This window comes from Acomys minous (assembly GCF_964271855.1).
Source record: "Acomys minous genome assembly, chromosome: 3".
Taxonomy (NCBI): Eukaryota; Metazoa; Chordata; class Mammalia; order Rodentia; family Muridae; genus Acomys; species Acomys minous.
In genome coordinates this window covers 36242569-36269300 of record NC_140485.1, presented here as the reverse complement: position 1 = coordinate 36269300, position 26732 = coordinate 36242569, and the positions used below count along the sequence as shown (strand labels likewise).

The 26732-nt window shown below is 40.8% G+C and overlaps 1 protein-coding gene across 3 annotated transcripts in view; it reads left to right on the top strand.

The window, feature by feature from the left end:
• Positions 1-26732, top strand: part of SLC12A6 (solute carrier family 12 member 6) — a gene marked incomplete at its 5' end in the record, with an annotated part of 90557 nt that overhangs the window by 31109 nt on the left and 32716 nt on the right. For 2 of the 3 annotated variants that reach the window (XM_084775921.1, XM_084775923.1), the window contains one exon: positions 14964-15008. The exons of the other annotated variant lie outside the window; for it this stretch is intronic. In XM_084775921.1, coding sequence (XP_084632047.1) covers positions 14964-15008 — 45 coding nt within the window. The remainder of the gene's footprint in view (positions 1-14963; positions 15009-26732) is intronic. 3 annotated transcript variants of the gene reach the window in all.

Here is a 26732-nt window from a genome sequence, read left to right as displayed (position 1 = left end):
TTTGGGCTTTTGAACAGTATTGAGACTGTTAGCGTTACAGGGACTTGGGAACCGGGACTAAGTGCATTTTGTATTGAGATGGCTGTGAGATAGAACATTATGATCTGATGAAATGACACACGCAGGCCTGTATATTTAAATACTTAATCTGATCTGGTGTTGTTCTTTTGGAAGACTGGGGAATCCTTGTTTTGGCTGCATGGGTAGTAGATGCGGTCACTGGGGAGCAAGTCTTTAGGGGCCGACCCTCACTTCTGGCACAGGTTCTCTGTTTTCTTGTACAAAGAGTTGTAAGGTACTCACGCCTCATATATCTGCCTCCATGAACTCCATCCTATTTTCCCTACCAGGATGGGCTAAAGCTGAAACTGTACTGAAGCAGACCTTTCCCCCCCTTAGACTGCTTGTCAGGTAGATGGCCACACAAATGAAAAGTTGTCAATATAATGTCTTATCTTCTTCCCTCACCCCACACTTTTTTTTCCCTAGACAAGGTTTCTCTGTCTAGCTTCAGCTCTGTAGACAAGGCTGGCCTTGAACTCACAGAGATCTGCCTGCCTCTGCCTGGGATTAAAGGTGTGCACCACCACCACCCAGCTAAAGGGGAGCTCTTAATTGAGAAAAGAGCTTCTTAGGATTGGCCTATAAGCAAGCCTGTAGAGCATTTTCTTAGTAATTGATGTGGGGGGGAGGGGCTACTCCTTTGTTGGTGGTGCCAACCCTAGGCAAGTGGCCCTGGTGTATTTAAGAGAGCAAATGGAACAAGCCAGTAAACAGTGCCCCTCCATGGCCTCTGCATCAGTTCCTACTTCCAGGTTCGTGCTACACTGGCTTCCCAGGATGATGGACTATAAGCTGTACCATGAAATAAGCTCTGTACTCCCCATGTTGCTTCCGGTTGTACTGGTCTATCACAGCAACAGAAAGCTTAACCAAGACACCTCTGTTCCCATCTGCTTGTTGAATTAGTAGTGACTGTGTGCTGAGTAATCGAAGCCACTAGGCAGGCTAAGGTGGGACTCTGAGTTGTCTTCAAGAATTCAGTACAGCCTGGGGCAACGCAGTGAAACCTAATCTCAGAATAACTCATACTGCTGTCTGGAGAACACCTTTGAGATGCTGGATTTGTTGTTGCTGCTGCTGTTGTTGTTATTGTTGGGTGCTTGCTTTTGGCATGCACCACCACTGCCCAGCAGAGATGCTGTTAGTGTGGATGAATTATAGTGACCCAGAATGAGTGTGATGAACCTTCCTGTCTCATATATATAGAGTTCATCTAATCTTCATATTTTCTTAAAATTCTGCCTTCATTTTTGTTTCACTCAGAATTTTTCAGTTGTTTCCCTTTTTCTTTTTGTGTCCAAGACTTTTCCTAATATGATCCAAACCTCCCAAACTGCCCAGGCATGTGACATGTTTTTTGTTTGTTTGTTTTTTTCTTCTGGTTTTAGAACTCTTATTGTTGTTCGGGTTCTTAAAACTTCCTATGTCCAGCTCACACTGATGCACTCCATCCTTCTCTACCTGGACCTTTGCACAACTGACTACCAAGGAGGTGATGGGAAGCTGAGGCCTGGCTCTGCCACGGTGCCCTTAGCTCCATTGGTGACACCACCCCGGTCATCAGGTTGCAGGTGTCTCAGAATTAGCTTCTTAGGAACATGATAATAATTCTTCCTTAATAGTAAGAAAATTTCCCTAGATTAAATCATTTAGGGATTGCATTTATAGTCATTTCGACTTTATGAATCATCTTCACATTTTATTTATTGCTTTTACCTCTATTGAGTCATAGCTTTCATGACTTCTTTTAACGAAGAAGATTTGTCACAAAGTGAAATATCAGCTTGTGTGCCATGCATACAGTATAAATTAAAAATAGACACAGTACAAGTATTATTAATCTTGCTAGATACTGTTGCCAACCGTAGGCCCTAAGAAAAGATTAGCCAGTTCTAAAGATATAGTTAAAGATATTCTAACATAAAAATTATATTTGATAAGATGTCTCAACTCTTAGTTTATTGATCTAATAGTGTCAAGATAGGGGTAAGGAGGTGGGATCACACTCTGAAGTCTCAAATCACAGATAACAATGATTGGGATGTTCACTATAAAATGAACTTAATAAATATTGTAAATGTTTATTTGTATTTAACAAATATTTCTGGTCTTTATATTCTTATTGACATAACAGAAAGTATTCGCACTGGTACAATAGCTTAGTGACTTCACAGAAGCACTTTCCTCTATGCAGTTGTTCTCAGCGTCTTCCTAACTTCGTCAGCTCTTCATCTAGCTGTGGACTGGACTCCATGGCCTTGTGAGCTTGCTTCCTCTTCTCCCTGGGTCTGCCATGCCCTTTGGATGGGAGGTGAAGCTCTCTTACCTGAGTACACAGTGTCTCTGAACTTGGTAACAGGAAGCACCACATGGTCTTCTGTGGGCACTGTGCAGTTTCTCCTAAACAGTGGGTAGCTTCTTATATGACTTGTAATATTACTTTATCAAAGCTTTGTGTGATATCCTTTACACTTAGTTATTTCATCTCTTAGCAATGAAGTTGCCTATATTAATAACAATTCACTTTTATATCTACATTTATAACCAGTATAATGTAATAGGAAAGTCATAATCTGGGTTCAAATTTATTACTATTACTATTATTATTATATTATTATTATTATTTTATAATCTGGGTGATTAAAAATATTTTATAAGTTGCTTGAGAACTTCATGCATGTTTTGATCATATCCACCCACCCTCCTCCAGCTCTTCCCTTCCCTTGTATCCTTTTTTTCTTCCCCATCAAAGCTAATTTGTGTTGCTCCAATATTTCTTGGCTGTGTGTCCTTCACCGAGAGTATGGTCAGCTAAACAGGGGCTGCACTGTCAGAGAAAACTGACCCTTCCTCTCCCAGCAGCTAGTGACTTCCAGTTCCCACTCTACGATGAGTGGAACTTTATGCCCAGCTCCTCTCTTCATGCTGAGATTCAGTCTGGTTTGACCTTGTACAGATCATGTGCATCTTATCCCAACCACTGTGAATCCGTAAGTCCAGCTGCCCTGCTTGTGGCTGAAAGACAGTCATCTGTAGTCATCTGTAGCCTCTGGTTCCTACATTCTGTCCAACTCTGAAGCTATCCCTGAGCTTTTGGAGACGAGGGTGCAATATATATGTGGGTCTCTCTGTTAGTCATCCTCTACTACAAGTAGAAGCTTCTCAGGTGAGGGCTGAGAAATAAATTGATCTGTGGGTATAGTCATAAGTCATTAGGAATTGGTTTAATATTATATCCATTTAGCAGAATAATAGTAGTAGCTTCTATATTCTATGGTCTGTCTAGCCACAGGTTCCTGGCCTGGTAATGGTGTCAGGTGTAGGTGTCACCTTGTGGTGTGGCCTTAGGTCCAGTCAGGAGTGGTTGCTGCTCCCATGATGGTCATGCCACTATTGTCCACTGGGCATTGCCAGGCCAGCACTATTGTAACTGGCAGGACTCATTCCCGGTGTGATGGATGATTACTCTTCTCCTCTGGTAGCATGCATAACCTCCCCAAACTCTGAAAACTATCTAGGAAGGGTGAAGCTTTCAAGTCTGTACCAGCTTCATCTCCATATGTTCTGTATGGCTCTCATACACGGTGCCTTCAGCAGTAGCATCCTATCACCAAACTCTGAAGGACAACCTAGAGCACAGCCAGTAGCCTGTTACATTTGAGTGTCTGTGGGATGTAAGTGACCCTCAATTCCAAAGGAAGCCCATTCCTGAAACTGGGCTTTTTATTAGCCTCTGGTATGTAGTAGGGGTATTGTCCCATTTATGCTTAACCCTTTTTTTTGTAAGCATCTAGATCTATTTTAGCAAACTTCTACAGTAGTAAGTTTTGATATGACTCTTTTGAAAAGTCTTTGGTGTTATTTCTCCCCCCTAGTTTCCTTCTCTGCCCTCCCTTCCCCTAATTTACCCCCTTTTGTTTCATAATCCCCTCAAACCCTTTATACTGGCACATTCTCTCTCCTCTCTCTTGAAAGCCTCTCTTACTATTAGTAATTTCCTGACCTCTCTGGGATTCCAAATGAAACACACATATCTGAAGACTCAAAGCTAACATCCACAAATGTGATATTGTCTTTCTGTCCCTGGGGTATCTCACTCAAAATGATTGCTTCCAGTGCCATCTAATTACCGGTGAATCTCATGATTAATAGCTGTATAATATTCTACTGCATAAACGTGGCACATTTTCTACCCATTAGTTGGTCTAGATGGTTTCTCTTTCCAGACTCTTGTGAATAGAGCAATAATGAGCGTGAGTAAGCAAGTGTCTCTGCAGCAGGATAGAGAGTCCTTTGTGTATGTGCCTAAGAGCGGTAGAGCTGCATCTTGTGGTAGATCTATTTTCGGATTTTTGAGGAAGTTCCACACTGATTTTAATAATTGCTTCACTAGTTTTCACTCCCCTCATCAGTAAATAAGTTATTTTCCTCCACATCCATGCAAGCATTTGCCATCATTATTTTTTTTTAATTTAAACATTTTTCAGACACGTTTTTCATCTTTTGAGAATTTTCTGCTTAGTGCCACACATTATTTTTATTTTTATTTTTATTTTTATTTTCACATATTATTTTTAATTGTGTTATTTGTTGTTTTAATCTTTTGACTTTTTAAAAAATATTCTAGATACCAACCCTGTCACCTGTGTCTAGCTGTAGGCTTCTTCTTCGCTCAAATAATGTCTATTGTTTTACAACTTTTTAGCTTCATGAAGCAACTATTTATTAATTGTTGGTCTTGGTGGCTGGACTATTGAGATTTCATTCAGAAAGTCCTTTCCTGCATCAATCAGTCCAGACATATTTCCTACTTTGTGTGTCAGATTCACGGTATCAGGTCATATCTCAGTCCTTGGTCCGTTTAGGATTGAGTTTTGTGCAGAGTAAATGATAATGAGTTTCATTCAGATGTAGCAAGCCAGTTTGAGCTATACCGTTTGTCGACGATGCCTTTCTCCAATGGGTAGTGACTTCTTTGTAAAGTGTGATGATAGCAAGAGTAGCCACAGCATGGGATGGAAATGCTGCAGAGAAGGTGGTTAGGTGTCTGTCATAATAACTGCTGTGGATAACCATGGCTGCTGTTTTTGTACAAAAAAAAAATGTGTATTTGGTTCCAAAAATGTCATGACATATATATTTATATCATAAATTGATAATCTGATTAAACATTGCATAAATTGATAAAATACCTAGAGAGATAGTAGAGCATCTCTGTGAAAGCTAACATGAATTACTTATGCAAGCCGGCAAATTTTTATTTAAATGAGCAGTAAACAAGAGGTATGTGAAAGAGATACCACGAAGTTTTAAAAGGATACAAATATTGTTTCACTGGTGTCATTAACCAAAATTTGAAATGGTAGGCATATGCCTGCCTAATAGGTGTGATTTGAGTAAGAAAAAAATGAGAGGAAATCCAATCAGCAAAGTTGTAAGGCTCCTATCAAATGACTGGTTGATTAAGACATAAGTTTGTACATTTAAACTGTTCATGGACAAGCACATGCCGTAATAGTGTAGGCCAGAGAACAACACCTTTATGTGGTTCCGGGGATGGAACTCAGGTCTTCATGTTGGGCAGCAAGTACCTTAACCTGTTGAATCGTCTCCCCAGCCCTGTAAGTAATTTTTTACAATCTCTGCTTTCACTAGTTTTTTAATTTAAATGTCAGTCGTGACAGCAATGGATAGAAGTCCTATCAAGTTTGTTTTATCTGGTTGTTCTCTTTAAAATCATGTCATAATTCTCAAAGTTAATGAAGGACTTAGGTTGGTGGTTGTTAAGTTTGCTCCCTCAGCTTTTTTCCAGAAATACTGGAATAGCATTAGGGATGTTTGTAGCTGTGTTAGACAGCTTTACATTTAAGCTGCAGGATGCGTCATCCTCTCTGAAGCATGTCGTGAGGCCATACTGTCTTGTGACTTGGGAGACAGGGCTGCTGAAAAACCAATGAACACAGAAAATATTAACAACAGCAAAACTGAGCCCTTATTTTAGACTTATGAATGCCGTGAATAAAAACCACAGTCTGTTTATCACAACGCTAAGGTGATCTCAGCACTCAGGAAGCCAAGGCAGGAGGTTTTGAGGCCGGCCTGGGCTTCACTTGAGTGTCTGTCTCAATCCTGCCACACCAGTCCTCACTATCTCCGTAAAACCACCCCCAAGGCAAAAATTATCACCACCTATCCTTTTCTGATTTGTGACACAGTGACACATAAGGCTTACTTTGTTTTTACATTTATTTATTTTTGTCTTTTGGATATGGACTCTCAACATGTATATCCCAAGCTTCTTCAGTTGTGGAGAATCTCCTGCTTCATGGTTTTAAATATACAGTTCAATTGTATAAAGTGTATTTGCATTTTTCTACAAAAGAGCTTCAGAACACTTGCTTTGTGTGAGCCATTGTATGACTCCCCACTTCCTACCTACAGCCCTTAGCAACCACCATTGTTTCTGAGTTTGACTGCTTTAGATCTTCAGACAAAGAGATTCATATGATTCTTGGCTTTGTGTCTGCTTAACTGAGCTATTTCGTTATCATGTTGTTCTCAAGATTTATCTATCCTGTAGTCTGTGTACAAATTACTTCCCTTTTAAAGGTCAAATATTTAATTGTACATATATATGATACTTAGTTTATCCATTTAGCAATCACCATTCGAAGTGCTTCTCATTAAATGAATTTTAAAAGTTTTAAATTTACATCCCGATTGTTATCCTCTCTCTTGTATCTTCTCATTTCCACCCTCCCTCCCTCTTCTGCCTTATTTGACGTGTACCAGCCTGTGGGAGTGGGGATTGAAAGTGGGGTACAGAGACATGAGAAATAACACGTCAGGTCTGGAAATTTCTGATCAAAACTCCCTTTAATGCGGACAAGTAAGTAAGACTTTATATAGCAAGGTCAATAGGATCTATTCTGATCCCTCGCTCCCTAGCTCCCAAGGCAAGAACACAACAGCCTGAATAGCTCCCTGCAAGAACTTCCTATTACTGAGTAGCTCTCAGAAAGGATTTCCTTAACCCTCTGGGTGTTTCTCAGTAGGGACTTCCCTACTTCTCAAAGGTAAATAGTCCAAGGATGGCCTGGAACACAAAGACCTCCTCCCTGCAAAGCTCAGCAACTGGAAGGTCACAGCGTGCAGCCTAAGCACGGGCTTTCTGACGTGGCAGAATTTAGCACGGCTCCCCACACTTACTCCTCTCCCCTTCACCTCTGACAGAAGGGGACCTGCTCCCTGACTGTATGTTGGCTGGCTGCTGGGAAACCTCACACCTAACCAAAGAGACCCATCCCTGCCATCATAGAGACTCTTGTACCTAGCCACCTTGATAAACAACAGAAAGCTGGCCTCCAGCTTACTTGCCCTTTCCCAGCTTCTATAGGCCTCATCCCCACCTCTGACTACTTCTCATAGTTTTCAGTACTTTCTGGCCTTATTCAGAGTGTGATTTCTTTTATTGCATCTGTTTAGCTTTCTAACTTATCTCTCCCATGCCTTCTTATTTATAATGAAGTCTGTTCTCTTGCTAACAGCTTTAGTGATCCTGGGGAGACCTAAAGCCTTCCAGTGGCTTCCTGTCATACTGGAAGTAACTCATAGGTCCTGGCTGTGTCCCAGAAGGCCTCATGTCATACGTGTCCTTTCTTCACTGCCTGTGCTCATCTCATGTTCTGTCACTCCCTGTTTATGCTGCAGACAACCTGGTTTACACGTTCACTGAACAGGACAGCTCACACCTTTCTAAGTATTCTGTCATGTTCTTTCCTTCCTTCTTTCTTTTGCTTTCCTTTCCTTCCTTTCTTCTTTCTTTCTTTTTTATTTTTATTTTTTGCAAGAAGATGGTATCAAATCCCATAGGACCAGAGTGATAGCCAGTTGTGAGCCTACCACTAAGGGTGCTAAGATCTGAGCCCAGGTCCTTTGCAAAAGCAGCAAGCCTTAACAGCTGAGACATTGCTTCAGCCCCCTGTTTCTGTTCCCACTCCCTTTACAGTCCAACCATCAGTCTTCCTAACATCTTTCCTGGCTACTTACAACCTTCCAGCTACTCAAGACCTTGTTTATAGTAAAAGTGACATTCATTATCATGGTCTTCAGGACCTTGGGAGTAACTGCCACCTAATTTTCTGAGCTCTCCTAGCTACTATGCGGCACACTACACTTGTAAGGCCTTTCTGCAGCCTTCCTCTGCCCCAAGCAGTCATTTTCAAGACTGTCATGCCTACTTTCTTTTTATACATGCCTTTTAAAAATGTTTATATTTTTTAAAAAGTTTATATTTATTATTTAATTATGTCTCTTATTCTATATACCTTGGCCAATTAGTCACCATCTACTGCAGATAGAAAATTTTCAGGTGAGGGTTGAAAAATGCATTGATCCATTGATGCAATCATAACTCATTAGGAATTGATTTAATATTGTGTCTATTTACCAGAATAATGGTAGTAGCTTCTATGAGCTATGGTCCTGTAGTGGTACCAGTTCTTGGGGAGCAGCCATCCAGAAAGTGGTTGGTTACTCCCATGATGATCATGTGACTGTTGTAGCAGTGGATTTTTCTTGCCAGGCCAGTCACTGTTTTAACTGGCCGGCTTCATATCTGGGTATGATTGATGGTTGCTTTTTTTCTCTTCTGGTAGCATGTACAGTACCTCCTAGCACTATGAAAACTAGCCAAAGGGATGAAGCTTTTCCCAGCTTGCGTTCCCCATATTCTATGACTCAAATAGATGGTCTATTCAGTAGTACTGTCCCACTCATCAAGTTCTGGAGGGTAACCAAAAGCAGTGGTAGTAGCCTGTAATGTTTGAGGGGAGGGGCTATGGGACTTTGCTGGCCAGCAACTCAAAGAAAGTAACTCATTCCAGAGACCAGGCTTGCGTTTGTCACCCAGTTACAGGGTAACTCCATTTTAACGTGTCTTTAGATATATTTTAGGAAGCTTCTACAGGAGTAGGTTTCCATAAGACTTTTTCAAAGCGTCTGTAGTGTTATTTACTCCTTTCCCTACTCCGTCGTCTACTCTCCTCTCTCCTCCCCTTTGCTAACCCTTCCCAGTTCTGTCCTTCCCGTTCTCCCATTCCCGGCTGCCCCTCTGTACTGAGGTTACCTCCTCAGAGAGGTTTGCCCAGTTAACTCAGCATAGCCTTTCCAGTTGCCCTTCTTCACTCTCCATACGTATCACTTACAAACTGAAATGGTAATTTTTCTTTTCCAGTGGTGAGAGTTGAACTGAAGTTATCTTAATTATTAATTTTCTGTATGAGGACAGGAACTTTTTTATTTTCTGAAAGGTAGAAAAGTGACAAGTATGAAAAAGAAGTTCTTACGGAAAATGAAAAATTCCAATGACATAAGTCATAAGAAAACAAAATAGCTTTGTTGCCGATAGAGGAAAGGCTTTCCTGATCTGGATAGGTGAAAGGCCCTAACCTTAACTAAAAGAGGAAAGGGCCAGAAGAAAATCTTGAAGTGAACAGTTTTTGGGGTTTAAGGAAAGAAGCTGTCCCCATATCAGAAAAGTACACAGTGAAGCATCAGCCTCTGATATAGAAGCAAATTGTACAGAAAATCGAGTGAAGATAATTGCAGACAGCGGCTACACAAAACAGATAGGTAGTGTAGACAGCACAGCCCTTGACAGGAGGAAGATGCCAAGTGGATCTTCTGTAGCTAGTGAGAACTTAATGTCTGGCAACAGAGGGTGGGCTGGCCCTTCTAAGTGACTAGGTTGAAGCCACTGTTCATTTGTCATTTGAAAAATCCCATAACTCTTAAAAATTATGCTAAGCATATCTTGCTTGTATCCTGTAAATGAAACTAAAGCCTAACTTGCAGTATATTTGTCTCAACTTAGTTTATTCCTGTTTTCAGCCCACTGTTGAGACCACTCCCAAGGGGAGAAAAACAGATTCCTTTCAAACTAACAATTATGTTCCTGATCACCTAAGAACGCTGATGGATGTGCCAGGGTGGGTTGGTAGCCGTGGAGGGGGGCGGGGCTCCCTTTCCTGAAGGATGGGGAGGGTGGGACTGGGAGGAGAGGAGTGAGGGGCCTATGATTAGGCTGTAAAGTGACTAAATAAATTAATTTTTTTAAAAAAGGAACTCTAGTGGAGACAGGCAAGATTAAAATAGTTTTCATGCCTGTTTAACACAATATCTGTCCTGCAGCCTGAAGATCAAAGAATCATTTTGACTTTCAGATCTCTTAGGAAATACATTTCTTAGCATGGTAACTTACACAAAGTGATTCCCCTAAGACTTCTGAGCAAGGTAAATAGAAAACCTTGTGGTAGGGATTCACCTTTCAGAGTCTTTATGGCCCATGGCCATCGATGCCTCATCACTAAGAAGAGTTGGGAGTAGTTGGTTCCTGCCCTCATTTTTGAGGTTTGAGACTCAAGTGAGGAAGAATCCCGATATGGAAACAGCAGAGAGCAAGGATTGGAGTAGAGACAGGGAACGTGTCTTCTTGACAAAGCTTTAATGAATAAGGAATTCTTCTCTTAAGGATGAGCAAAGAATGATTTCTTAAGATAATACCTACTCATGGCAAAGATGGTTTGACCATTATTCAAATGATGGCAAATACTTCAGAATATTCCACAGACATTGTTGAGAGAGCAGTGGTAAGACATCTGTGTTACTGTAGCACTGTTCAGAGTGGCCAAGCTCTAGGATCATCCTACATGCCTGTCAGCAAACATGCTTAAGGAAAACATGGCATATGTAATGCACAACGGACATTGAAGAACTGAATTGTTATTGGCAGGAAAGTGGATTAACTGGACATTATCATGTTAAGTAGAATAAGCCAGATTTAGATAATATAGGTTCTTTCCTGTATGTGGGATCTAGGTTTTCTTTAAGACATGAAAATAGAAAGTGGATTACTGGGGAAGAGATAAAGAAGGAAGAACTTTGATCATATGGGAGAATATGATCAAATAAATACTATACACACAAACAAAACACATTGTTTTGTAAAATTAATAAACACAACTGAAATGAATGAAAAATAAAGAAATGGCAGTATTTGGGGAGGTTGGGAAGATTAACAAATTTGAAAAATTCTACAGATTAAGTGCTGCCAAATAACTGACAGCTGCAGTAGCATGCCTGTGTTCTGCACTTGGGAGGCTGAGAATAAATATTGTGAAATTGAGACCTCTGTTGGCCACCCAGTGAGACCTTATTTCCCCAAGACACAACAACAGAAATTCTGTGAAACACCATCATACCCAGAGACTTTTTTGCGTGAAGAACCAATCACCACAGATTTCATGCATCTTTTTAAAAATTGCCATCACCTCCACCCAGTCTTAAGAATTCAGCACTCTGATGGCGACCATCCACCAGATCTTCCCCCAGTGAAGAGACGGAAGCTCATGAAATGCTCGGGTGATCGTTAGCATTCTCTAGCAAGAAAGTACTTCGTAATTAAGCTATGTATATTGTTTGAGGAAGAATATAAGGCGACCGCACACTTCATTGAAACTACAGTGTATTATAAATACAGGTTTCGTATGCACCAGGAAACCAAAAAGTATAAATTATACAACTTACTTTATTGTTGTGGTCTGGAATGAACCTCATGGTATATCTGTTCTCAACTATGACTGACAGGCAAAGAAATTCTCAACAGACTATTAGAAAATAATTATTGCATGGGCAATAGTAAAGTGGTAAGGCTCCTCAGAAAAATTATCTATTAATGAGCACCACCCACAGACACTTTTCTTTCTGCGGTCAAAGGTGCATGGCAGATTGAGTCCTTGTCTTCTGGATTTTTTTTTATATATTTTGATCATATTCTTTCTTCTCTCCCAAGTCCTCCCAAACCCTCCTTACCTCCCTACCCATTCATGTTCTTTCTATTTCCCTTTTTCCATCCCTTTCTCTCTCAAAAACAAAGGAAAAACCCCAAAAGACAAAATGGAAAACCGAAAAAGCACACGCACACACACCAAAAAACAACAGCAAAACCCATGGAGTCTCTGATTTGTATTAGTCAACTACTGTGAGCAGGAGGCCTGCCCAGGAGTTTGGTTGACCTACCCAGTGTCACTCCATTGGAGAAAACGGATTTTCCCTCTCTGGCATGTGTCAGGTCCAGATAGCTTTTTGGGTAGGATGGGACTCTGAGTCTACCTCCCTTTCTCAGTGCTGAGTTTGTCTGGCCCGACTGTGTGCAGGCCTTGTGCATGGTTCTATTCAGATGAGAAGATCTGTCTTCTAAAAGCTAGTTATTCACTTGCTGATGTACTGGAGTGTCAGTGAAGAGACAAGTTTAGATTTCTTTTTCCCCAAATTCAAATCAAGGAAGAAAATTTTCTGAAAATATAAATGACCATTCAGCGTTTAAAAGTTTAATTGTAGAGCTGGGTGTGGTGGCGCATACCTTTAACTCCAGCACTCGGGAGGCAGAGGCAGGTGGAACTCTGTGAGTTTGAGGCTAGCTTGATCTACAAAGTGAGTCCGGGACACCCAAGGCTACAGAGAGAAACCCTGTCTGGATGCGGTGGGGGGTAACTTTAATTGTGGAAATAAAGTGTCTACTTTATGTCTCCTTGGTGGCGGTGACACTGTTGTGTGCATGAGAAACAAGAATTTGTTACGAGTTCTTATTCTTTCTTTCTGTCTTGTAGCTGTTTTTTAACAAATATTTTATTAATTTATTCATATTACATCTCAATTGTTATCCCCTCCTTGGTATCCTCCCATTCTTCCCTCCCTCCTGCTTCCCCCCTACTCCCCTCCCCTATGTCTGTGACTGAGGGGGACCTCCTCCCTCTGTATATGCTCATAGGGTATCGAGTCTCTTCTTGGTGACCTGGTATCCCTCTTCTGAGTTCCACCAGGCCTTCCCATCAACGGGGCGTGGTCAAAAATGGGGCACCAGAGTTTGTATGAAAGTCAGACCTCCCTCTCCATTCAATGGTGGAGAATGTCCTGTCTATCAGCTAGGTCTGGGTAGGGGTTCGAAGTGTGCTGCCTATGTTTTCCTTGGCTGGTACCATAGTTTGTGCAGGAAGGACCCCTGGACCCAGACCCGCCCGTCATTGTAGGTTTCCAGGACCCTCTGGATCCTTCTGTTTCCCCATTCTCCCATGCTTCTCTCACCTAAAGTCCCAATAGGATGTCCTCCCCTCTGACCCACTTTTCTGGCAAGTAAAGTCTTTCATGGGACATGCCCCTTGGGCTAGTGTCTCGATATAAGTGAGTATATACCATTTGTCTCCTTTTGCTTCTGGGTGAACTCACTCATTATGATAATTTCTAGTTCAATCCATTTGTCCACAAATTTCTGGAACTCCTTGTTTTTAATAGCTGAATAGTATTCCATAGTGTAAATATACCAGTTTCTTTATCCATTCTTCCTTGTAGCTGTCTTTTATTATTGCTTACTGAAGCACTGGAGGTCAAGCCCACTCTATCACTAGCCATGTCCCTACCCCTGGGATCTTTACTTTAAAGTGTTAATATGACATATATATGAAGCATGGAGAATATTATGAATTTTGTGTAACATATTAATAGCATGATATTAAAAATGAGATATTTATCAGTAGCCCAAAAAACACTAATACTTTTATGTAACTTCTTGCTGACACAATAATTGGAGAAAATATAAAACTTCAATTAGAAATTATTAAAATTAAAGATGTTGGGTTTTTTTTTCTCATTGTTTATAGACCCATGGTCTACATTTATTTTTATTCCTTCAGATCCTTGCAAGGACGCCAGATGCAGTTCTCAGCATCTCAAGAGACTTAGTCTTTGAGGAAAGTAGAGCTTAGGGCTGTTTCCATATTTAGCCCTTAATGCTTTTCAAGACCTTAAAATAAGCACGTGGTTGATGGTTAAGTGGTTGATTGTCAATCTCTCTTGCATTAGGAATTTGGCTTGTCACTGCTTTCAGATTATTGATGAAACAGGTTTTTTGTTTTTTTAATCAAATCTTGCTTAGTCACTTAATTTCCAGTTCATATTAGAGTATTCCAGTAGTAATAAAAGCTCTGGTCATGCCTTGCCTTTAAGTTGTTGTGGAAAACGTAACTTGTGTAACAGGTCCTGACAGTTTATACTTCTGCTTTAAGAACTACTGTAGCTTGGTCAGATCTGCATGGTGATTTTTTTTTTAACTTTACTTACTTTTCATTGTGGCAACACATATGCAACAAAAATTTACTGCTTTAGTCAGTTTTTAAGCATGTATTTCTTGGCAATTGTTTTTACAGCAGTGCTTCCCTGTCCTTATTCCTAAATTTCCTGAATTTCACGTCACCCAGACAGCACCTCTGATTATCTAGCAATAATACCCATACTGCACTTAGCCAGTGCCACTAGCCCCTCATCGTTCTGCTGTAAATTTGCTTGTGATCAATATTGTGTTCTTTGTGGTGGCCTTTATTTCCATCAGCATGGTGTTTTCAAGTTTTACCTGTGTTTTACAGAGAGTGGATCAGAATTCCATTCTTTTTATAGCTGAGTACGATTCCAGCCTACATGGGTACCACATTTCCTTTACTGATCCCCTGGAGGACAGCTTGGGCTGTTTTTGCCGTTGACTCTTGTTCATAAAGCCACTCGAAACTTGGTTATATACGTATCTAAGACCCCATTTTCAGGGCTTTGGGGATAGATATGAATTGTTGGGTCATGTAGAAACTCAGTGTTTAATGTATTGACCAATGTGATTATTGTTTTACAATAGTTCATTCTGTTCTTTTTTTTTTTTAACCCTTTTGTGATGGTCAGGTTTTTTTTTTTTTAAGTTTTTGCTTATTACCTTGTTTGACTTTTGTTGCTGAGTTTTAAGCAGTTGTTTGCTTTGATCATTCATTTTTTTCTATCCTTTTCAATTGTTTGTTTTTCAGACCCGAGTCAGAACTCCGTCACAGGGGAGCACAGCCAGCTGTTAGGTACAGTATTGCTCTGGGCAGGGCCTCTCCAGTCACCTTACCTATCTGGACTGACAGACCTTACTCACCTGCCTCTCTGTTGCTATTTTGGCTTACTTTGCTTTTTACCCCTTAAGTCTTTTGCCATTTATTTCCAACTTGGTAAGCTACAGGAAGCTGCTTTTGTAATTAATTACTAAAACTCAGTTTAATTAAATTTTTAAAAGTAATTTTATGTAGTAAGTAGCTAAAAAAAAAAATCTTAAACTTCTTTTTTTCAGGATAGTATTGAAAAGAAGACATTATCCTCCACACAGGTGCTGTGGCAGGTTTGCCCACAAACACATCATGTAGACACACAATATTAAAAAGTTAAGTTAAAATGGGTCAGTGAGATGGCTAATCAGGTAAAAGTACTTGCCATACAAGCCTGATGGCCTGAGTTAGGTCCTCAGGACCATGTACAGGAGAAAGGGAAGGAGAGGACCAACTCCACAAAGTGTCTCTAACACCTCCACCCTTACAGTGTGGCACATGCACACACACCTCATTATGAACATGTACAATAATAAATAAGATTATAATGTTATGTAATATCCTGGAACATACAGATCTTCTTCTCTTTTATTGTTTGTGTTGGTGTTGAATCACATTTTAATTGCTAGAAGCCATTCAGTTGCTGTGAGATGCTTACCAGGTAAAGCACTTGACTGACAGCCCAAGTCTGAGTCCTGGGGCCCACATAGTAGAAGGAGAGAACTGACGCCATCAGGTTGTCCTCTGACGTCCACAGCACGCTGCAGCATGTCTGCACCCACCACCCCACATACAACAAATAAATAAGACAAGATAAAAATGTAACTACTGAAAACCTTCATAGACAACATGGCCTTTAATAACCCGTAAATTTGGCAGTCCAGTTTCTTACCTATAAAACAACTTATAGATGTGAATTGATTTCCTCTAGGTATTATTTATTTAAGGAAATTGTAATTTAGCAAGATTTTTGATAAGCTCTCAGAAGTTTTAGATTTCAAAACATATACTTTGAACTTGGATTCCTTTCTATAAACATTGCAATGAGGAATCCAAGCAGCACAAAAGCTCAGCATTAAAAGGGCAAATCCTTCAGAGGGTTTCTTTTCCCCACCACCTCAACTCTACTTCCCCAACTACTTAATGTTGACTGCTTATTAGGAATTCTAGGAAATTTTATTTATAAATGTTCATGCTATGTATGATTATTTTTCTTTATGTTAATGGTGTTGTATTATTCAAGTGGCCTTTTGTCACTTACTGTTTTGTCTTGGTGTCTCATATCAGTACAAAGAGATCTGCTTTATTCTTTTATTTCAGAATGCAGTAGGATTTTGTTGTCACTGCAGCTTTACTCAGCCAGTTCCCCCTCTTCATGAGCATTTAGGCTATTTGTAGAACACGGATAAAGAAATTATGTTAAAGGGCATAAAGATGGCTCCACCGCTTAAGAGCACCGGCTTCTCTTTCTAAGCACCTGGGTTCAATTCTAAGCACCCACATGGCAGTTAACAGTCATCTACAACTGCAGTTCCAGGGAATCCAGTGCCATTTTCTGGCCTGTGCACACACTGTATGTGTGTGGCACACAGGCAAACATGCAATCAAAACACCCATACACATACATTTTTTTAAAAGTGATTATGTTGCAATGAGCATCTTGTACTTGCATCTGTGTAGTCAAAATTGTCAGTACATTTGCAGACAAACTTTTCTCAGAGTTTATACATTTTCAGCAAGATAAGTCACTATAAACTCCCACTGATCTGGGTATGGAATGCTTGGCTCTCTATTATTAAAAACTGATTTTATTTTTAAACATTTGTTTACTTACTTACTTACTAATTTTATATAGGGAGTGATGTGCATGCCATAGCCTATGTGTGGAGGTCAGAGGACAACTTTCAGGCATCAGTTCTCTGCTTCCATCATGTGTGTTGTGAACATTGAACTCAGCTTGTCAGGTTGGCCGCAGGTGCCTTTACCTGCTGAGCCAGCTCTCCAGCCCAGATTGATAGTAATCTATATACTTTTACATTTACTAGTAGGTAAAATGCCATTTCTAGTTTATAGTATACTTGTTGATGGTGGGAATAAGAACTTTATTGTATATTAACAGTTAGTATTGTATGATAGTATGCTTATCTGGGTTTGTACACTACTGAGCTTTTAGCTATTAGAATATCCAGTAGCAACTATGGAAAATGTTATCAGAAAGTCCACAGTAGGGAAGGAACTTGATATGACTTGTTTGCTTACAGGAAAGCTCTAGAGTATTGAAGAAGCTGGGCATACATTCGTGTTCTACCTATCTGCCTGCCTGCCTGCCTATCTATCTATCTATCTATCTATCTATGTATCATCTCATGGTAGCACATTCCTGTAATCACAACATATGGGAAGCACAGGCAAGATCAAGATTACACAGCCAGCCTGGGCTACATGAGCCCTTGCCTTAATTTTTTTTTCTCCCTTGAATTATGAAGTTGCCGAGATAGGCTCCGAACTCTGAGACTGGGTTATTGTCTGTGCAGTGGAGATGGGGGAGCCTTCCCAAGTAAAAGGACAGGTAGGAATCTGTACCCTTCAGAAATTACCAAACTACCCTGAAGTAGAGAAAGACTGTATTTTGTAATGTTTTTTACAGTTGCCCCACCTTTCAGAACTGGGGATGTAATTCAGTGATACAATACTAACTTAGCAAGACGCTTACCCTGGGCTAACCCTAGCACCTCAAAAAAACAACCCCCAGCACCTGAAACACAACCCCTGCGTCTTCCAAAGAAGCATCTGTAAGTGAGTTTGCCTGGCAGGGAACACTGGCTCAATTGTCTTGCTTGATGAATTCAATTTATAATAACATCTTTCATACTTTTCATGCCAAGTGGGATTTAAAACAGCATCTTCTAGAGCTGCTAAGTGCTGCTCCTGCCAAAGGGCTGCAGTTATTTTCATGTATTTACTGTTCCCACTGACTCATCAGCTCGCTTGCAAAACTCAGGGTCAGGCTGAGGTAATGTATGGGAGGTGAAACTGCTTCTGTGACAGTGAGCCAAGGTCTGTACTTAACAATTTATGAACTTTCCCCTATGTGTATGTGTGTAATAGTCGATTTCAGAGATTTCAGAAAGCAAGCAAGCAAACATCAGTGAGTCGTGGCAGAGTTTTATTAAACATGCAAAGATAAAAATTCCAGTCTTGTGCAATATCTTCCATACCATAGGACACCAAATAAACACTGTAAAATCAGTTTGAGTCTTTCGTAGCCTTGATACCAAAACTTAACAGTAGCAATATGAAGAAAGCATTGTCCAGCCTAAACAAAGTATTTCTAATATGAATCATGCAGTATTTTGATTTAAATCTATTATTTGTATTATTTTTTGAGAATTTCATGCATGCATGCAATGGATTTGATTATTTCACCCTGCTCTTCTCCCAGACTCCTCCCAGATCCATTCCCATTCCTACTTGCTCTGAAGTTTCTATCTTTTTTTTTTTTTTTCTTTTTGAACAGTTCACTGAGTGCAGTTTGCAGTGCCAACATACTCATGGATCTTGGGCTACTTAGTATAGTGTGGTTGACCTGCCAGGGGTCACACCCTTAAAAGAGGACTCTCCCTCCCCCAGAAACATCACTTGTCAGGAACTGTCCAGCGAGGGCTTGGGGCCTGTGAGCATTCCCCCTTCTGTGCTGGAAGGTTGGCCCGATTGATCTTAGGCAGGATTTCTTGTATGTAGCATTTTCAGAGATTCTCTCCACAGGCTGGGGTTTGGCTCAGTGTTTATCCACCATGCATAAGGCCCGGGGTTCAATCCCCAATGCCTCAGAAATAAACAAATACTATTATTAAGTTGCTAAAAATACATGACAGGCTTTATAACAAAAATAAGTTCATGCCCCTGTCATGGTGGCTCATACCTGTCATCCTAGTCCTTAGGAAGGTGAAGCATGAGGAACAGGGACTTGAGCTAACCCGAGCTACATAGACCCCACTCAAAAAATAAAGAAATGCATACAATTATATTCATCTTGTATTACTATTAAAGAAGTATATAATCATTTTAATACAGGTAATGGAGCACTTGATAGGAAATTTAAAACTAATTCTTCATAGCTGGAGTGCTCTTGTGAGCCTAGTCATTGCTCAGGGTGGAGAAGAACAGATCATCTGTTTTATATTGAACTGGAACACTTGAGAGCCAAGTAGAAGACTAAGATTGTCTCTGGTTTGAAGTATGTACCTAATAAGAGAATGAAATTATCATCACATTTTGCCTCTCATAAGATAATGGCTCCGCGCATTAATCATCAGTGGTTGTTACTGTCTCAAAAAGAAAGAACCAGCCGTGGTAGTGTCACTGCAATTATGCAGCAGTTCTTTTCTCTCCCCTAAAAATAACAATGTGATGTGATTCAACCTCCAGCTTCAGCTGTCAACCAATTCATAGGAACTTTGGTAAACAAAACATCACACAGCATCACACTGATGCCATCATCAAAATCCTTCAGAAACTCTGGGACACATGGATGAGTGTCCTAGACTCTATGTAACACTAGGACACATAGAAGAGCAGCTAGCCATAATGTGCTCCTGTCTGTCAAAAGCATCCCTTAGAGGGCATCAGCATAACGCAGTGCGGGCTTGCTTACCCAGCATGCATCAGTGCCCATAGGGATCTTCTTATGGTTCAGTCCTCAGCACTGCAGAAATAAACAAGCAAACAAGCCATCCTATGAACCTCTTTTGCATCCCTTTCAGAAAAAGGTAAAAAAACTGAAAGACTTCTCTTTCTCACTAGTTAAAACCTATACCCACCATATTTCTCAGAATACTTAACATACTTACATGTCTAACATACTTCTCAGAAAAGCTCAGTTTTTCAAACTTAAAAACAGTAATTTTTAAAAAATAGCATTTGAGACAATTTTCCTCTCCTAGTAGACGTGGCTCAAACATAGATTCAGAGGAAATTAAACACTCTTTTGGGAGGGGGGATTTCAAAACAGGGTTTCTTTGTGTAGCCTTGGCTGTCCTGGACTTGTTTTATAGACCAGGCTGGCCTTGAACTCACAGAGATTTGCCTCCTGAGTGTTAGGATTAAAAGCGTGTGCCACCACACCCAGCTCGAAATTAAGTACTCTTAATGTCCCATCTTTGCCCAGATTGATCTAGCAAAGACCATATCACACAAGGTCAGGAGGCTGAAGGACTATTTTTGAAATTTATCTTGGTTCCAAAATACAGTATAACTGGTAATTGACAAGAGAAACATTGTAGAAATAATAACCAAATAATAAAGATATTTAAACATCAAGATATTAGCAATACACTTTTCTGATTACAGAGAAAAAGAGGAGAACATGACTTAGTGACAGTGTATGCAAAATCTGGGTTCAGTCTGTAGTGCGCACAAAAAGGAGCAACACAAGTTATGCAGGGACATAAATGGGCCACAAAAAACAGAAACAAAATCTTCCGAGGTCCTATCAGTTGTGTTTTTAATTATGCCATGAAACACAACCACTTCCTTGTGGTATCTATGTTGTTTGGGTAGAAAAATAAAAGAGAAGAAACATGGCAGTGACAATGGCAGGCTGAAAGCAGGGCACTGCATGGCCAGTGTTGCAGCCCCAGTGGGTATATTAAATAAAGTGATCTTATGGTTTAGTACGGTTTTTTAAAAAAGGTTTGTATACCACATGAGTGTGTCTGGTGCCCATGGAGGCCAGGAGAAGGCATCCAGTCCCCTGGAACTGGAGTTGGAGACAGTTGTGAGCTGTTCACTGAGGGTTCTGGGGCCAAACTCAGCTCCTCTGCAAGAGCAGCAAGGCATCTCTCCAGCCACAGAGTTCTGTATAATCTTCAAGAGTTCAGAGAAATGTTTGGCTCTGAGTTCATGCCCCCCAACCCCCAAAAAAGGTTTTTACTTGGAAAATGTAGAACTCCCATGGTGTCTGGCATTCCTGTGTAGCCCACACTACAAAAGTTGACTGGTTACCAACACTGAATTGTAGCTGGGAAGTGACCCATGCCTTTCAGTATAGTACTTTCGTTTCATGTTTTTGTTTTGTATAACCAATCTAAATAAGAACTGTATTTCCTCTCTACTTTTCATGATTGTCAGGATTGATAGGGTCTCGTAGGCATCATTGTCTTCTATGATGCAAAGTCTCCAGGGAAACTGTTTTCTTTTCCAACATAGTCAAACAAGTGGACGCTGGCACAGAAACAGTCAGAACCAGCTTGTCTGATGAATCAGGTGACTCGCCTCGGACTTAAGACTGAGGTGTCCAAACAGAGCAGTTGCAGAATGGACAGGGTGTTCCTAATGTTAGATTTAAAAACCTTTAATTTATCCTTCAACAATTTCCTAGAATATTTTAAAGACACTTTCACATACCATGTTTTGTTTGTTTTTACCATTGAAAAATTAGCATTGATCCAGATCCTCCAGCCTTAATGGTCTTGTAGGTTTCTAGGACCTCTGGATCCTTCCATTTCCCCATTCTCCCTTACCTCTCTCACCTGGAGTGCCAGTAGCAAGTCCCAGTATCTATCCCAATCTCCTGCTAAGTGGACTTTCAGGGGACATCCCTGTTGGGCTAGTGTCCAATTATAAGTGAGTATATGACATGTGTGTCTTTCTGGGTCTGGGCTAACTCACTCAGGATGATCATTTCTAGTTCCATCCATTCACCTGCAAATTCCAGGGGGGTCTGCTCAGCTCAAAACTGTACCAACCAAGGACAATGCATGCAGTAAAGCTAGAACCCCTATCCAGATGTAGTCAATGGACAGCACATTCTCCACAGTTGTGTGGAGAGCAGGGACTGACTCCGACATGAACTCTGGTGCCCCTATTTGACCACTTCCCCTTCGTGGGGGTCCTGGTGGCACTCAGAGGAAGGGTAAGCAGGCTGCCAGGATGAGACCTGATAGGCTGTGATCATATGGTGGGGAAGGAGGTCCCCTTCTGTCACAGACCTAGGAGAGGGGAATAGGGTAAAAGAGGGAGGGAGGGGGATATGGGAAGATACAAGTGAGGGGATAACAATTGAGATGTAATCTGAATAAATTACTTAAAAAATTAGCATTGGGTAGCAAGAACTTCTCAGATAAAGGTGCTTGTTGCTAAGCCTGAGTTCTGTCCCAGGGCCTCACATGATAGAAGGAGAGAACCACCTCCCAAAAATTGTCCTTTGAGCTCCACATACATGCCAAGTGCCACATGTGAGCAAATGAACACCAATGATAAGTAAGTTAATGTAATTTTAAAAATCACGTTATTGAGCCGCGCTGTGGTGATGCATGCCTTTAATCCCAGCACTTGGGAGGCAGAGGCAGGCGGATCTCTGTAAGTTCAAGACCAGCCTGGTCTACAGAGTGAGTTCCAGGACAGCCAGGGCTACACAGAGAAACCCTGTCTGGAAAAACAGAAAAATCAACAAACAAACAAACAAAAAACCCCAACACTCTATTCGGCCAAGAGTGTAGTACACACTTTTAATCCCCACACTCAGGAGGCAGAAGCAGGTGGATCAGTGAGTCTGAGAGCCAGCTTGGTTTATATTGTGAGTTTTAGGGCAGCCAGGGCTACATAGTTAAATCCTGTCTCAAAAGAAATTATTGTAATAAACTTACAAATAAAATCATCATAGATAGCTGAATGTGTTAGCATGCTCCTTTAATCCCAAGCACTCAAGGGAGCAGAGACACATGAATTGCTATGGGTTCGAGGCCAGGACAGCCGAGGCTACACAGAGAAACCCTGTCTCAAAGATTTAAAAAAAATCATATTATTATTAATGAGCCTACCAAAGCACTTGTCCAATCCCAAACACTGCCATGCAGTTAGAATAGGTTTTTCTGACTCCAAAGTTCACTTAGTGTTTTACACTTTTACTATCAATTCATTTTTATGTACCTAGCACCACAAAAATATGTTTGTATTATTGTCTTGGCTTACCCCTCCGTCTCTGAAATTGGCTCTTCTGCTCATTTTTTGTCTGTCCCTGATGGCATCTGTTGTGGGTTTTATTTGATTGACCATTTTATTAAAATTTTTACTTTATATTTTGGACCTTTACCTCCAATTTACTGTTTCATTCACCTTTGAGACTGTCTTGTTGAAGTCTAGGATAGATCATTTGTCCATCTGTTTGAATCTTCTATAGAATCATTATTAATTCTTTTCAAAAGTAAGATTCTGAATTCTTTCTTAGACATTGTCTATCTCTGTGGTTTAGGATTCCCTCACTAGGGAGTTGGCTGGTTGGGATGAGTCATGAGGCGTGGCTGAGTCACAGTCGTGGTGTTGCTTTGCTGTTCTGTGTGCATCTCTTAGAGTATGTTTGACTTTAAGTTCTGAATTCCCCACCTTTGGAGCATATTCTGTTGTGTTTTCTGTGATCCTACCTGGAAGATTGTGCGCATGAGATTCAACTCTGTGGGCTGGAGAAATTAGTGTCAAGTGTAGTCGCTGAAGGAGTCTGTCATATTTATGTGCCAGCAGGACTAAGCATGGGTCAGCGCGCAAAGACCAAGGCAGCCACACAGATGCAGGACCTCCACCATTTCTGAAGTCTGGCGATCCAGCGGGCACCAGGACAGAAAATGTCAGAGCCACTGAAATCTAGTATAACCTGCAGGTTGTGACTAAAACTGTAGGCTCCAAGTAACCTCTGGGGGACCACAGTAGTGTAGACTCCAGGTCCTGCAGTGACCACTTGTACCTCAGAATTCAAAACTCCACATACACACTAATCCTAAAGACCACTGAAAACCAAAGCCCCAGTTTCTCAAGGGACTCTGGGCACCCTGGAGCTGAGGCTCAGGCCCCTCACTGAATTCTGAGACAGCTGGGCCTAAGAGTTGGTTGCACAGTGCTCTCAGATTCCAGTGGAGCCAGTGGCCTATTCCAAAGTGCTTTTTGGTCCTGTAGAAGCCTAAAGGTAAGGTAATTTTTTTTTTTTTTTACAAATTACCTTTTTTTTTTTTTTCTGAGACAGGGTTTTGCTTTGTAAACTTGGCTGTCCTGGATTCACTTTGTAGAACAGGCTGGCATCAAGCTCACAGAGATCCACCTGCCTCTGCTTCCCTGAGTACTGGGATTACAGGTGTGTGCCACCACACACAGCTAAACTATATTTCTTTCTCTCTCTCTCTCTCTCTCTCTCTCTCTCTCTCTCTCTCTAAAGATTAATATTTATTTTATGTATATGAGTGCTCTCTTTGCGTGTACAGAACCTACCAGCAGAGCAGAAGAGGGCATCAGATCATGTTATAGATGATTGTGAGCCACCATGTGGTTACTGGGAGTTGAACTCCAGATCTCTGAAAGAGCAGCCAGTGCTCTTAACCACTAAGCCATCTCTCCAGCCCCTAGCATATATTTCAATTTCCCTGTTTTTAATTTTTTAGTATTATTTTATGTGTCTGGGTACTTTGCGTACATATGTGCCTGTGCACCACATGTGTATCTGGTGCCCATGGACCAGAAAAAGGAGTTGAATCCTCTGTCACTGTAGTTACTGGTGGTTGTGAGTGCTGGGAATTGAATCCAGGTCCTCTGGGAAAGCAGCTGAGCCAGCTCTCCAGCCCAGCATTTCTTTGTTTTAGAAGTGTCTTTTCACCGGGCGTGGTGGCGCACGCCTTTAATCCCAGCACTTGGGAGGCAGAGGCAGGCGGATCGCTGTGAGTTCGAGGCCAGCCTGGTCTACAAAGTGAGTCCAGGATGGCCAAGGCTACACAGAGAGACTCTGTCTCGAAAAACCAAAAAAAAAAAAAAAAAAAAAAAAAAGAAGTGTCTTTTCATGTTTACTTGAGCCAGGATTTTAACAAAGATCCCATTTCAACTTCAATCCCCTTTAGCTTGTGATTTGCAGATTACCCTACATTGGTGATTTTATCTTTGAGTATGCTTACATGTATTTTTGTATTTTTCTTTGTATTGTCTGCCATCTTGGGGAGGCTTAATAGACTGGATTCCCATTCTTTTGCTAAGAAGATGTAGGATGAAGAGTGGCTTGCCCTCAGTGATGTTAGTGTTAGTCAACAGGCGTATGATCACCTTCATTTGCCCACTACAAGGTGATGCCTCAGCCCTTTACCAGTGGTTCTCATAGCTGTTGATGATGAGTGCCTAGATCTGTTATCTTCACTAGGGTTTCCAAACTGGCAGGGGTTTCCTATGTGCTGTTCCCTGTATCATAAATTAGCTACACTGTGTCTATTAAAAAAAAAAAAAACTTAGTCTTTAGCTGTGTAATTGTCCTGAAATACACTTAGCACAAAACAGCATAGTTACTTATTCTCCTACTATTTTTCAGAGTTGTATATTGTTTCCTTAAAACTTGACAAAATTGACTTCTTAAAAAATATTATTTTAACTATCTCATGTGTCAGTCACTTTTCTGTACTCCTTTCACAACCATCAGGAACTCCTTCAAGTCAGTCCCATGTCCTATCAGATGACCAGCTTATTGCAGTAGTTTGCTGTCTTTTTGCCAGGCCCATCTTACATGTTTAAAGTAATAAACAGTGCTTTTAATTTTAATTCTTATATCAGTATCTTTTTTCAGTAAAGGAAAATTTAGCTTTAAATAGCATTTACACATTTTTCTCTTGTCTCCTACCAGACTGTGTACAATCCTGTAACTATGTACAATTTTAAAAGCTAAAGATTAGTAGGTTCATATAACAAGAACTTTGCTGTCTCAGGAACTCGGATTCTCCTTTGTTTGTTTACAGCTAGTTCATTCATTCCAGTTAGGTACCTCCTTCAACATAAAAATAATAAGGAAGGGTTCATACAAAATACGTCAGATGCTGGCCGTGAAGATACACACCTGTAATCTAGTTCTTTGGGGGCTGAGGAAGGATAGTCAAGGGTTTGAGACCAGTCCAGGCCTAATAGCAAGACTCATTGAAAGATTGCTACTGACTTGCAGCTGCTTGGTGTGCAGAGAAAAGACTGTACAGTGTTTAGCCCCAAATTGGACTTTCATATGTTATCTCAAGGCTCAGGGATCTTTGTGCAGGAGGGGCAGAAAGACTGTCAGAGCCAAATGAGGTGGATAATTTAAAGGAAACTTTTCCAGACAGAAGTACATGTGACCTCACAGAGATTGTGACACTGTGCACAAGATTTACACAAGCTCCAGCCAGACAAAATTGCAGCATAGTAGGAATGAAATGGATATGTAACCCCAGCACCAGCCACAGAGCTGTGACCATTTGATGGTGTCTGGAAGAGGGAGATTCAGGCCGTCATTTACCTCAGTGCCAAAACCAGCAGAGCAACACAAACCAGAAAGACACTCCCCCCAATCAAAAGAAAGGAAACAGTCTCAAAGTTGGGGGAAGCAATGGGAGAGTTGAATATATTTAAAATACATTCTATGAAGTTCTCAAAGATTAAAAACAACAACAACAACAACCATCATCGTAGATTAAACCACCTAATGTAATTGATTAAAGCACCAGGAAGGAGGTCAGCAATGTAGCTCAGCAGGCACTTGGCTTGCAAGCCTGGCAACCTGAGTTCCACCCTCAAACCTCGCAAAGGTAGGAGAGAACCAACTCTACCAAGTTGTCTCTGACCTCCACATGTGCACTGTTACACACACACACACACACACACACACACACACACACACACACACACACTTGTAAATAAAATAGCCCATGTCTAGAGCAGTATAAC